Source organism: Hemicordylus capensis, chromosome 2, assembly GCF_027244095.1.
Source record: "Hemicordylus capensis ecotype Gifberg chromosome 2, rHemCap1.1.pri, whole genome shotgun sequence".
NCBI lineage: Eukaryota > Metazoa > Chordata > Lepidosauria > Squamata > Cordylidae > Hemicordylus > Hemicordylus capensis.
Window position 1 is genome coordinate 412,153,917 of NC_069658.1, and position 13,896 is coordinate 412,167,812.

General features: G+C 44.0%; 1 protein-coding gene across 5 annotated transcripts in view; it reads left to right on the forward strand.

Moving 5' to 3' along the window:
• The window catches only part of CACNG5 (calcium voltage-gated channel auxiliary subunit gamma 5), a 56,423-nt gene extending 44,072 nt beyond the window's left edge, over positions 1-12,351 (forward strand). For 3 of the 5 annotated variants that reach the window (XM_053301982.1, XM_053301981.1, XM_053301983.1), the window contains 2 exons: positions 158-303; positions 5,551-7,543. In XM_053301982.1, coding sequence (XP_053157957.1) covers positions 158-303; positions 5,551-5,808 — 404 coding nt within the window. In that variant the 3' untranslated portion in view covers positions 5,809-7,543. Of the gene's footprint in view, positions 1-157; positions 304-5,550; positions 7,544-12,160 lie in introns of those variants that run through there. The other 2 variants (XM_053301979.1, XM_053301980.1) reach the window with 2 other exon arrangements.
• The last annotated feature ends 1,545 nt before the right edge of the window (positions 12,352-13,896 follow it).

Genomic DNA, 13,896 nt, shown 5'->3' on the forward strand with positions numbered 1-13,896 from the left:
GCAGATGCAACCTCAAGACACCGCCTTTGCCCTACCCTTTTGCAATCCCAAGTTGCAGATTTCCCCTTAGAGGAAGCTTCAGAGTTGCTTTTGATCTCTGCAAGAGACTGCATTTCGTTTGTATGTGTGTATTGATCCCAAGTCTCTTGCTGCTCAGGTTTATCTCTGGTTGTGGGGCTTGTACTGTACATCTCCAGCATCAATGATGAAATGCTTAATAGAACCAAGCACTCTGAGACTTACTTCACTTACAAATATGGATGGTCATTTGCCTTTTCTGCTATCTCTTTTCTCCTGACAGAGGTAGGTATTGGTTGTCAACTCATTGGAATGCCTGTGAGAAGTGTTTCCTGGTCTTGGGAGATAAGGGAGCTTTAATTTTTTTATTACTTTAAAATATTAGCATGCTATCTACATTAGCCCCAAAGATTAGCGTGCTGTCTCGTTATCTCAGAGGCACTCCTGTGCAAAGGGATTGGCTCTTTTGTGGAAAAGGGCGGAGAGTGGTCAGATTTCCATAGTTCATGGCAAGCAGACGGGTGGCTCTGTCTAATGAGTACCTCTTTATCATGTAACAAGATAAAGTACTTCTTTGTCATGTAGTACCTCTTTATTATGTAGTTCTTAAGTAGATCAGCTTTAGAGCTAAAACAAATTTGCCCCACTGCCTCTGCAATCCCCCCCCTCAAATTCTCCTCTGTGTGGTTTTTGATAGAGAATATTCTTGACCGTTTTTCTTTGTTAGCGTTTGACATCCCGTGACTATTCCAAAGCCGTCAGTATCTGACTGCTCCTGAAATATTGCATGAATATTGGACAAGTGATTGTCTTTTGATGGTTGCCTTTCAATAATCACATTCTATGAATTATGTATATTTACTTCATTCACTTAATTTACTCAAACAAACATTATATAGGAGGGGGGAAATCAGAACAGTCCAATTTGATGTCCAGTGTGACTTTCACAACTTGAATACCCGATTTTTGGGTTAAACTTTGACATCAGAATCCAAATTGTGAAGCTTGGAATAATTGACATTATTTGAATATTTTGTTTTAGCATCCAGTCCAATTAGGTTTATCACAACCCTTCATTAGTCTAGATCAGGCCTGCTCAACTTTGGCCCTCCAGCGGTTTTTGGACTACAACTCCCATAATCCCTAGCCAGAGTGGCCAATAGACAGGGATTGTAGGCCAACATCGGCAGGAGGGCCAAAGGTGAGCAGGCCTGGTCTAGATAATATATAGAAACAGATTCAAATTAAAGGCTCCTGGCACCTAATAGGACTTGACAGCAAACTTCCCAGCAGTTTAAGAACATGTGCAGCATAGTCTGGATGTCAGCCACTGAGTTCATGCACACGACCAAATGAATGGGCAGGGCAGAGGGCTGGCGGGGAGGAAGGCTCCTGTCTGCCTCCCTGCACATGAGTGATTTTGCTCTCTTGGCTCTGCCGCTCACTCAACACATGATTGGTGCCGTGGCAAGCAGGGAGCCCGAGGAAGAAGTCCTCCAGCATCCCTGAATGCACCACACCAGGAGTGTGTGCATGGGCTGCCTGCAACCTGCTTGCACACACATGAACCCAAACCTGGGGTTATGGGCCTGCTCATGTCCTTAAACCCAGGTTAAAGCCTGGAGTAAATTCCCGGGCTTGAGGCCAAGGCAATGCTGGCATTGGGATCGATCCCAGTGGTGCACATGGGCAGCCAAGCCCAGGCTAGGCTGGCTAGGCCTGAGTTTGGCTGCCCATGTGAATAGCGCCACTATCATTTGAGGATGGATGATTAATTGGACCTCCTAGATCACAGTTTATCAGTCATGTTCATGTATTGATGAGGATGGCATACTCATTCTTGCTTTCTTTCGGCCTTGGGGAAAATCCTTTTGAATGCAGTGGCAGTTCTGTTGTAAGCTAAACCTCAGAGGCCTAAAGTGCTGGGTTAAAATGGAAAATTATTATTTAAACTGGCCACAAGAGGGGATCATAGAACAAGCCACAAGAGTGGATCATTGTACATCTTATGTGTGCAAGCAGAGAACAAATGGTCAGCCATTCGCTTTGCTTAAACGTAAAGTTCTCCACTCAGACTTCTCACCTCGGCTACGTTGTCTCAGGCTTTGCCCCTAAATCCACCCAAAGACCTAAGTATCTCCAGTAGTGTAAACACGAGGAGAACTGTGGAGCTGTAAGCAGTGCTTGCTAAGAAGTGCTTTGCTTCTTGCTGCATCTTCATGTATTTCAAATCTGAAGTACTCATTTACTAGAGGACACTCAAGGATCAGGTCTGTCAAGCCAAAATATGGACTGGCTTGGTTTTCATGGATTGCATTCCTGCTTTTTGCAGTTGAATTGCTTTTCAAAATTACATTTAAATCACAAAGTAGCTTGTGGTGAAACCTTTCAACACATCTGTCCATTTCACTCTGAAAAGGTATAACAGAATCCCAAGTGTGAGATTGATTATTTATTGAAAACCATTTTGCACATGTCCTCTTGCAGGAAGCATTTGCTCACCTATGCATGTCAGTCCAGAAGTGGTTGTTGACTTCCAAGAGTTGAATTCTGAAATGCTCATGCAGGCAAGCCCACAATCAATACAGGCACATTTTTAGAACAACCCATTTTGTTTCCTTTTAATCCCAACTCAGTGCACTTCTCCGTTGCTTTGCACACTTGACTTATCAGGGACTTTGCCTACATTGATTTGGCCTTACAGTACATTTACGTGTTGTGTGTTCAGTACCTTTATGTCACAAGCAGAATTACAGAGAAGTGATGTGAGCCCTCCCTGAAAATGCAAAGACTCAGTGACAAGGGAAAGGACAACGCAAACATTCTCCATAAGGGCCCTAATGCAGAGGCATTGCTAGGTATTGAAAGGATCTGGGGCCTCGGCCCACAGCCCTTCCCATGTTGATAATTAAACCTTTTGCTGACACTCTCTTTCAGTTTTTGAAGCCATTCTTTACCAATATATCCATAATATCAGGCAGCACAAAGGACCAGGGCACTAAAGAATTGGTCCAGGACATACAGGTGAAACTCGGAAAATTAGAATATCGTGCAAAAGTCCATTAATTTCAGTAATGCAAATTAAAAGGTGAAACTGATATATGAGACAGACGCATCACATGCAAAGCGAGATAAGTCAAGCCTTAATTTGTTATAATAAGGATTGTAGAATAGAACAATATCGGACCTCCGAAAAGTATACAGTGTACTGTGCTTGATTGGCCAGCAAACTTGCCTGACCTGACCCCATAGAGAATCTATGGGGCATTGCTGAGAGAAGGATGAGAGACATGAGACCAAACAATGCAGAATTGCTGAAGGCCGCTAATGAAGCATCCTGGCCTTCCACAACACCTCATCAGTGCCACAGGCTGATAGCATCCATGCCACGCCCCATTGAGGCAGTAATTGCTGCAAAAGGGGCCCAAACCAAATACTGAATACATATGCATGCTTATACTTTTCAGAGGTCCGATATTGTTCTATTCTTCAATCCTTGTCTTCTTGGTTCCATGTAATATTCTATAGTGGTGTGCCCGAACCGGTCCGGCGGCCATTCCAAAGAATGGCCGAACTGCCGGACCGGTCCGGCCCTGCCTGGTTCGGGTCCTGGTGGGGGGTATGCCTTTAAGGGCAGGAGGGCTTGCTTAGCCCTCCCGCCTCCTTGCCCCCGCCAGCGCCCGTATTTAACAGTATAGGGGCGCTGGAAACCAGCCGCCGCCGCCTCCGCAGCGAAATAACCCCCAAAGCCAGCCAGCCCTCCCTCCCTCCCAGCTAGCTGCCCGCCCGCCCGCCCGCTCGCTCACCCGCTCGCTCACCCGCTCACTGGATAAGAAACGAGAGGAGCTCCGGCACAGAGCTCCTCTCGTTCGGAAGGCCTCCTGCAGAATGGCGGCTTGCGCGCGCGCGCATGCGCGCACGGCAAAGCACGCCGTTCTCCGGAGGCCCGGTCTACCCGCCGGGAAAGGGCCGGGTAGACCGGGCCTCCGATCGCTGGGTAGACCGGGCCTCTGATCGCCGGAGGCCCGGTCTACCCAGCGATCGGAGGCCCGGTCTACCCGCCGGGAAAGGGCCAGGTAGACCGGGCCTCCGATCGCTGGGTAGACCGGGCCTCTGGCGATCGGAGGCCCGGTCTACCCAGCGATCGGAGGCCCGGTCTACCCGGCCCTTTCCCGGCGGGTAGACCGGGCCTCCAGAGAACGGTGTGCTTTGCGGCGCGCGCATGCGCGCGCGCGCAAGCCACCATTCTGCAGGAGGCCTTCCGAACGAGAGGAGCTCTGTGCCGGAGCTCCTCTCGTTTCTTATCCAGTGAGCGGGTGAGCGAGCGGGTGGGCGGGCGGGCAGCTAGCTGGGATTGAGGGAGGGCTGGCTGGCTTTGGGGGTTATTTCGCCGCAGCGGCGGCGGGGGGGGCGGCTGGTTTCCAGCGCCCCTATACTGTTAAATACGGGCGCTGGCGGGGGCAAGAAGGTGGGAGGGCTAAGCAAGCCCTCCCCGCCCTAAAAACAAGGCCCCCCTTCGGTGCCGGTCCGGACTTCTCCGGACCATGCACATCACTAATATTCTAATTTTCTGGGATTGTGGATTTGGGGTTTTCATGAGCTGTACGCCATGATCATCACAATTATAACAAATTAAGGCTTGACTTATCTCGCTTTGCATGTAATGCGTCTGTCTCATATATCAGTTTCACCTTTTAATTTGCATTACAGAAATTAATGGACTTTTGCACGATATTCTAATTTTCCGAGTTTCACCTGTATGTCCTGGACCAATTCTTTAGTGCCCTGGTCCTTTGTGCTGCCTGATATTATGGATATATTGGTAAAGAATGGCCCAGTGGCCCAGTGCTGTCAACACTCCTCCCCTAATGCCGGTTCCAATAAACAAGCTGGAAGTTCACAAGCATGAAGTTCGCTGGCCTTGGACCAGTCAAGACCACAGCCGAGTTCTTGATGCAGCAGCTTCTGTTGTGCTAACTCTTGTTTGTTACAGTTTTGCCTTTCAAGAGCCATTTGAACCCTCTGGTAGGGCAGGGACAGAGTGGGGATGCCGTGGTATAAATGTATACTGGCCATAACTCATAGTCACAGGTGGGGTTGTAGATTCATAGCAAGTAGGTTATAGCCATTCAGCCCTCTCTGAATGACTTGCCCAGCATCAGATAGCCATCTGCTGAGCATAACTGAGCCACTGTAGCTTTAAATGATAGAGAGGATCGAGGTATTTGTTCAAACAACTTCAGACCAGAGGTTCATTATATTGCTGTAGTGTTTATCCCTACAGAGAAACTGCTTTTCAAATATCCCAGAGAGTTTGCAACCAGAAACATCCCCAGATCAACGATTCTAGCATGTACTCCCTCCCTCCAAAGCAGCTCCATCCTGAAGAAGGGAGGAAGGCCCTGAGGAGCTACTTTGTGGCTTACCTGCTTGTATGGACCTCTAGTGTATCATATTATCTCAGTACATTTAGTCGCAACCTCAGTAACTTCAACAAACGTGAGCATAGCTTTCATTTTCTCTCTCTTCCAGAGCGCAGGTGTCATGTCCGTCTACCTGTTCATGAAGCGATATACAGCTGAGGAGATGTACAGGCCTCATCCTGGCTTCTACCGCCCACGGCTGAGCAACTGCTCTGACTACTCTGGCCAGTTCCTCCACCCAGATGCCTGGGTGCGTGGGCGCAGTCCTTCTGATATCTCCAGCGATGCTTCTCTCCAGATGAACAGTAATTACCCTGCTCTACTTAAATGTCCAGATTATGACCAGATGTCATCCTCTCCGTGTTGAATGGCAAGTTAACACCTCACCATTTACAAATGAAACACTGGTGGAGGCTGCTATGTCCTGAATCTGTACTTTTCAGAAAGGTCACTCTTACAGGACAATCCCCCTCTATTTATAAAATTAATGAATTATATTAATTATTATCTAGATGTGGGTTTTATCCCCCAGCAATTCATACAAGCATATCCAGGAAATGACAGCGGTGCTTTTGATCCTGCAGCTCGTCCACATGCCCAGATCTCTTGGAGCTAGAGATACATTTAGTGTGGAAAAGATATAGGATCACATCCAGAGGCAGCTTATACCAGAAAGACATCTGTAGAAAAGAAGTATATTGTGATAGGCAACAAAGGCTTGTGTATTAGAATACTGTATTGTAAAACATTTTACCAGAATAAGGAGTAAATGTAAATTTCTAGTGGGTAATAATTAAGAGAACTGTAGAGCACACCATTGCTTGGCTTTTTTTTTAATTAAATGACAATCTTTTTATTTTATTATATTATTTATTTTACTATTTCTGTACTGCCTTGCTGCAATATGGACCCCAAAGCATTTAATATCCACTTAGATCTGAGCCATTATAAGTTGGAAGGTATTTTGTTGACTTCTTCGCTCTATCTCATTCTGACATATATTAGGGTTGAAGTTTTCATTGGAAAACAGACACTTAACTCCCTCCGATAAACATTAGGCTTCAGTCTAACTGGGCTACTCCATAATTTGGACACATTCTAGGATCATAGGAAGCTGCCTTATACCAAGTCAGAGCATTGATCTGTCTAGTTCAGTATTGTCTATAGAGACTGGCAGCCAGTCTCCAAGGTTTCAGGGAGGAGTCTCTCTCAGATCTACCTGGAGATTACAGGGATTGAGCCTGGGACTCTCTGTGTTCACAGCAGAAGCTCTGCCCCTGAGCTATGGCCCCAGCCCTAACTCTCTGACATATGCAGCATCTTGAAACAATGGCTAATGCCCTGCTAATATAAACACCATTACTTTTTTGGCATCAGACTCAAAAATATCACTGATTTTTCATGAACTCTAGCACATAGGCTTGGTACCTATATGTTGAATAATGCCAGGCTAAAGTCCATTTGACTAGACCAACATCTCAGTCACTTCAATCACTGATTTAAACAGGGCACATGATGATTTGCACCCACTGAGAATGAAGCTCAAAGGCTTAAATCAAAACCATAACTTTTGTTAATTCTGCCATGTATTCTGGTGGCAGGGCACTCATTGAAATGGAACTGCTTATGTTATCTGCTTCAGCCCCAAAGGATTAATTAATCATGCTGGTGTTCAGTTCTGTCTTTTTGTAAATAAGATATGCAGAAAGGAAATGTTCATATCCATATAGTGTGCCTATATAACCCTGTGGTAAGAAGTAATGGATTATTCAGAGAACTGCATCAATTGTACATATTCTAGACTGCTGATCTTTCACTGCTCTGAAATGTTCTGATGTGCTTATGCAAAATCTTTTTATATTCTAATTTCTTATTTAGAGTTTGACATTATTTTGAGTTGTAATCAAAAATGCATTGTTTCTATTTGTAATGACTATCACAATTATATTTTCTACAATACAAAGAATTACAGACCCTAGGAGCACTGTACTCACAGAAGACCATGGGATATATGCAAATTATGGGTATAGGATATAGTCTGTTATTCAATAGATATTCATTACATGCTACCAGTTGGTACCTATGGGGAGAATGTAAATACTGTACTCTTGTCTCTATAATGTGTACAGTTCAAAGGTATGCAAGAGTGTGCACATGTGCACACACAATCTTGCATACCTTTGAACTGTACCCATTACAGAGGCAGGAGTACAGTATTTACTTTCTCCCTATAGGTACCAACTGGTAGCATGTAATGAATATCTGTCAAATAACAGACTCTATCCTCCAGTTGTATCTGCTAGATTTCCAGGATTCTGACTCACATAATGGAGAAAAAGAGCCCTAGAAATTAAACTTATGGAATTTAAAAGATGAATGCTGTTGTGTTCTGATCCAGTGGAGCTCATGTTGTGCTCTTCATTTAAAAAAAAACAAAAAAAAACCCACCCCTAAATTCCTGTTTAGCAGAGAAAGGCAAGCAGGGGACTGAATCTAGTTCCCAGCTCCCCTAGAAACAAGAGATCAGGGCTGGATTTAGGAGCAAGTGACCCAGGCAACCTCTTCATGCACCAGGTTTGGTGCGTGTACCAGGCATTTCAGTTATTGGTAATTTTAAAAAAAATCATTTCTAAAAGATTAGATGAAACTAATTTTGCTTTTCTGTGCTGAATAAGTACAGATCTCTGCATGTATACCCATAATCTTCTGTGATGGGGATAGCTCATGAGTGCAGATCATGTGTCAAGGTTGTGAAAGAGGCTACAAATACAATAAATAATAAGTGTTCACATACTGCACAAAGTGACCCTACTGAGTGAGAGAGGTGCCTGGGCTGCTGCAAGGCTCTCTAAAGTATGCCAGTGGAAGTTGGTGGCACAATCACAGTTTCCAGGTGACTTCCTTTGGGAATAATAGTAATCCCATCACAATGGCAATTGCACAATGCTTAGTAGGCGTGGCGCAGCCTGCCTAAGTTCACAGCAGTGCTGACATGCTCTGGAAAGCCTTGCCTCAGCACAGGCACCACTCTCTCCTGTCAGCAGTACTCTGTGCAGTACACAAGCAACAGTATTTGAAAATTTAGCAAATGGAGGGAATGTTGAAGACGCACCTCACCTGGAGCTTCATCTGAGCGAAGACTGGCTCTGCAGCCAATCACTGGGAGTTTAGCTTAGCTCTTGGTTGTACATGTGGCTCCTCATCCAGGTATGAATATTTGCATGGAAGCCTGCTTCTGCACACTCGATGCTCCTAGCTGGAGTGCTGATGTAGAAGTAGTGGCAAAAACATTTAAGCTTCCTAAAATTCTTTAATGGGTTTGCCAGTGTTAACCAGTAAGGATGGCAGCTTACTTAGACATCTGTCTTTCCGCTGCCTTGCTGTGTGGAGCTACTTTCTCTCTTCCTGTAACAGAAGTATGCTGATATTCATCTGACAATTACGTTGAATGGCATGCACTTGCAGCCCCCAAAACAGCAATGTAATGCAACAGTTCATGCTGTTATGTTTCAGCAAAGGGCCACATATATAAACAGAAAGATCAAGTCATTCCAAAATGAAGAAACAGGTGCTATAAGGGCTACTTCAGCCTGCTAATTTCTTTCATTCTGGAATTTGTTTTCCAATGAATCATTTTGTACGTTCTGAAGTATGTAAATATAGTTCTCTCTCTCTAAGCTTTTGTATCCCTTCCTTAAGGTTATTTATTTTCTCTTTTAAAGATATGTTTGCTTATGTAGGAAGTTGACTTTCAGAAACATACACAGTGAAAACATAATTACAGTGAAAACAATGGCGGCCATCCTAACGAAGCATGTGTGCTTCAAGGGACTGCAGGTTGCCCTCCCACACCTCTCCCAGTCTCCCGCACACGTGCCATTGCACTTGCCTGTGCTCTGGAAGCACACTAAGATTGGAAACACATTGCTAAGGGTCAGTGACATGTTCCTGATCTTGCAGAGCGCGTCCAGAGTACAAGCACTGTTAGAACATAAGAACAGCACTGCAGGATCAGGCCCAAGGCCCATCTAGTCCAGCATCCTGTTTCATACAACGGCCCACCAGATGCCGCTGGAAGCATGCCCTCCCTCCTGCTGTTACTCCCCTGCAACTGGTACTCAGAGATGTCCTGCCTTTGAGGTTGGAGGTGGCCTATAGCCCTCCGACTCGTAGCCATTGATAAACCTCTCCTCCATGAAGTTATCCAGACCCCTCTTAAAGCCATCCAGGTTGTTGGCTGTCACCACATCTCGTGGCAGAGAATTCCACAAGTTGATTATGGGTTGTGTAAAAAAGTACTTCTGTTTGTTGGTCCTAAATTTCCTGACAATCAATTTCATGGGATGCCCCCTGGTTGTAGTGTTATGTGAGAGGGAGAAGAATTTCTCTCTATCCACTTTCTCTACATCATGCATGATTTTATAGACCTCTATCATGTCTCCCTGCAGTCATCTTTTTTCTGATTATCCCCTGATTATCTTGGTTGCCCTCTTCTGCACCTTTTCCAGTTCTACAATGTCCTTTTTTAGATGTGATGACCAGAATTGTATGCAGTACTCCAGGTGTGGCTGCACCATAGTTTTGTATAAGGGCATTAGAATAGCAGTTTTATTTCAAATCCCCTTCCTAATGATACATAGCATGGTTGGCCTTTTTCACAGCTACGGCACACTGAGTCAACACTTTCAACGAGCTGTCCACCACAACCTCAAGATCTCTCTCCTGATCAGTCACCGACAGCTCAGATCCCATCAGTGTATACTTGAAGTTGGGTTTTTTTGTCCCCATTTGCCATTTTGTCGCCCACTCCCCTAGTTTAGAGAGATCCTTTTGGAGCTCCTCACAATCCATTTTGGATTTCACTACCCAAAAGAGTTGGGTATCATCTGCAGATATGTCCACCTCTCTGGTTACCTCTACTTCTAGATCATTTATGAATAAATTAAAAAGCACCAGTCCCAGTACAGATCTCTGGGGGACCCCACCTCTTACTTCCCTCCATTGTGAAAACTCTCCATTTATCCCTACCCTCTGTTTCCTGTCTTTCAACCAGTTAGCAATCCACACATGTACTAGTCCCCTTATCCCATGACTGCTAAGTTTCCTCCGGAGTCTTTGATGAGGAACTTTGTCGAAAATTGCAAGTCCATGTATACTATGTCAACTGGATCACCTTTATTCACAAATTTGCTGACACCCTCAAAGAACTCCAAAAGGTTTGTGAGGCTCATGTATTCATGTGAACAAATGTATTCAGAGATCATAGTCCTCTGGCATAATAATACACATGTAAGAAGACTAAAGGAGTTGTGCATGAGCTCTTGGTGCAGAGTCTCCTTTCACACACACACTTCATTCGACAGGATGTCTGCCAGTGTCTCAACCAGAAGCATGTGCATTTGGCCTCATTTGTACATCTCTCCCCCTGCAATGTTAGATGCCAGTCCTCATTAAAGTAGTTGTCACAGGGCTGGACTTAGGGGGTCAGGCAATTCAGGCAACCATCTAGGGCACTGGGCTTGGGAGGGCAGCAGGCACTTCAGTTATTCTTAACATTTTAAAAGTTTCTATAAATTCAAAGGAAACAGATTTGTTTTTATGGGCTTATATATGGCATGAATAAATTCAGATTTACAAATCCATGCATGCAGATTTATCATCATGTATGACAGGGATAGGTTGTGCATGCAGATTGTGCATCAAAGTCATGACCATTACTATAGTTGCAGTTTTTAAAATGAGTTATTCAAAAGTTGAAGCAATGGAGTGGATACCAAAGAAACCCTGTGCCTGGGACACAATTTGCTGTAGGGCCAACCCTGAGTCATGACAATCCTATTTCAACCAAAGTCCACTGGAGTTCAGCTACATGGCCAGTTACCAACGTCCGAAATCAGTTCTGGAAAATACCAAGTGAAACTCAAGAGTGTTGAGTTTCCCATCTCTCGATGCTTTTTTTTAATATGAAGGGGTAGCCCCTGGATATGCTTGAAATCTGTCTTCTTTTTCCCACAAATTCATCCCGGAGGTGATGACATGGAAAATAAGATACCACAAGAGATACCTCAGGTCTGAATATTAATTCTCAGCATAAAATAGCCCATGCTTCAAGTATGGCTAAGCCTATTCTCAGATCATCTGTGTTGAAATCAGAAGAGTTTAAGAGTATTTATTTGTTAGTTTGCTTTTCTGTGTAGAACAGAATGGGGATCAGAAAATACAACAGAGAATGTGTTTGTTTCACTTGGTTCACAGAAGGTACACACATCTTCATCCATATTTATTCTGAAATAATGTGACTCTGAAATATATATGCCTGATATTTTGATTTGCTCTCTCAGACAAGAAAAATAATGGTTGTGTTCTGGGTGTGTGTGGTTTTTTTAAATGAGTGCACATGCTCATTGGAGCTATTAAATCCTGCATCAGGCTGAATATTTACTTGCCACCAACCTCCCACACACAAAGAAATGTATTCTAGCTATTGGGATGACAGATGGAGTTCATGGCATTGGAAAGCTGCCGTGAAGAACATGAGTGAGTGAAGGAGCAGCATGTGGGAGACTGACAGGTCTACAATTTGGAAGAATTGGAAGAATTGAACTAAAGGTCTGATAACGAAATGGAATCTGAGGATGGATTCAGTTCTCAGATTAATACAAGTCTGTGAACACCTATGTCCCTGTCCTTCTCACTGTCACTTTTATTTTACTCAACAGTCTGAAGTAACAAACAAGCAGCTGGAGTGTAACCAGCCTCATCACTTCTTTCCTCATACAATCCACCTCAGGATTCCTGCTGCTGCTAAAAAAAAGTATTGTTATTTTCCATTTCCAGTGAATTATTGTGAAGGTGTCAAATAAAATCTTTATTGTCATGGAGACAAGATAATAAAGGGGATTGTTTTGTTGCTCAGCTGATTAATTAGCTGGGGGGAAATAGCCCTTGCACCCATACAAAATAATGAGGCATTGCTCTGGATGAAAAAGAAGAGATCAGTTCTCAATTGTAGCCTTATATTGTTGAAAGCTGCCTTGCCAATACAGCAAATTTTTCTGAAATACATACATTCCCAAATGGCTGTAATAAGTGATCTAGAGCAAACCTTTTTACCATGGATAATACAAAATCATGTATTCCTGTGCAAGCCTCCAAAATCTAGAACTCATCCATCCCAGTCCTTGGTATCCAACTAACTGCTCCATGTTTCCTCCACATTTAGTTGTCCTGAAGAATGATAGATGCTGATAAATTCTCCCTCCTCCTTTCTTGGGCCTCTGAATATGGACCTGGTCCATAACTGGTACCAGTTAAAGAATGAGGGGGATCACTTTTGGCATTGTCCATCCCATAAATTCTAGTATCAGATCTGGTTTGTCGTTTGATCCCTTCCCCTACAACTGAGCAATTTGTCAAGCTATAGCTTTGTGTCTGTTAGGCTTTTCTTATATAATTTGTTATTTATGATGCTTATGATGAATATTTATATACTGCTTTTCAACAAAAGTTCCCAAAGTGGTTTACATACATACAGATAGATTAGTTAAAATGGCTCCCTGTCCCTAAAAGGCTCACAATCTTAAAAAGAAGCAGAAGATAGACCCCAGCAACAGCCACTGGAGGGATGTTGTGCTGGGGATGGATTTAAGAGAACGTCTTCTTTACCATGATCCCCATCGCCTGTTAAGATCATCTGGATGTGTGAACCAGTTTGAATACGAACTGGCTCAAATTTGAACCGGGGTGGTTCAAAGGTTCGAATTCAAACCAAACCAGCCATCAGGTTCGAGCGGCTGGTTCAAATTCAAACCAAACGGGGTGGTTCGATTCGAACCGGTTCCCACCAACATGAAGCTATACATTTGCTGCAATCCTCATTATTCTCTATGAGGAATTCAAAAATACTTTTAAAATTCACCAATAATCGGAGGAGTGTCCGATTGCCTTGGGGTTTTGTGGGTGGTAGACACCCCTGGGTTCCTACCACCAAACCCACTTTTGTGCCTCTAGGTGCTCCACAATAGGAGATCATAGGCTGCTTCGGGTCCCATTATACGCTATGAGAAAAATAATTAAAAATATTTCAAATATTCATTAAAAAATCATAGGAGTGTCCACTTGCTTTGGGGTTTGTGTGGTTGCTGGAATCCATGGGTGCTCCACAATAGGGAATAATGGGCTGGTTCGAGTCCCATTATACCCTATGAGGGGGAAAAAATTTCAAAAATTCATTTTAAAAAATCATACAAATGTCCGATTGCTTTGGGGTTGGGTTTGGTTGGTAGGTACCCATGTGTGCCAGCTACCACCCCACCCATTTTTGGAGGTTCAAACAAGTTTGAAACAGTTTGGAACGGTTTGAATTTGAACCGAACCAGGGGGAGGTTCGAGCAAAATCAAAACTGAACCTCCTCCTCCTGGTTCGAACCTGGTTCGAATTCGAACCAAACTGGGC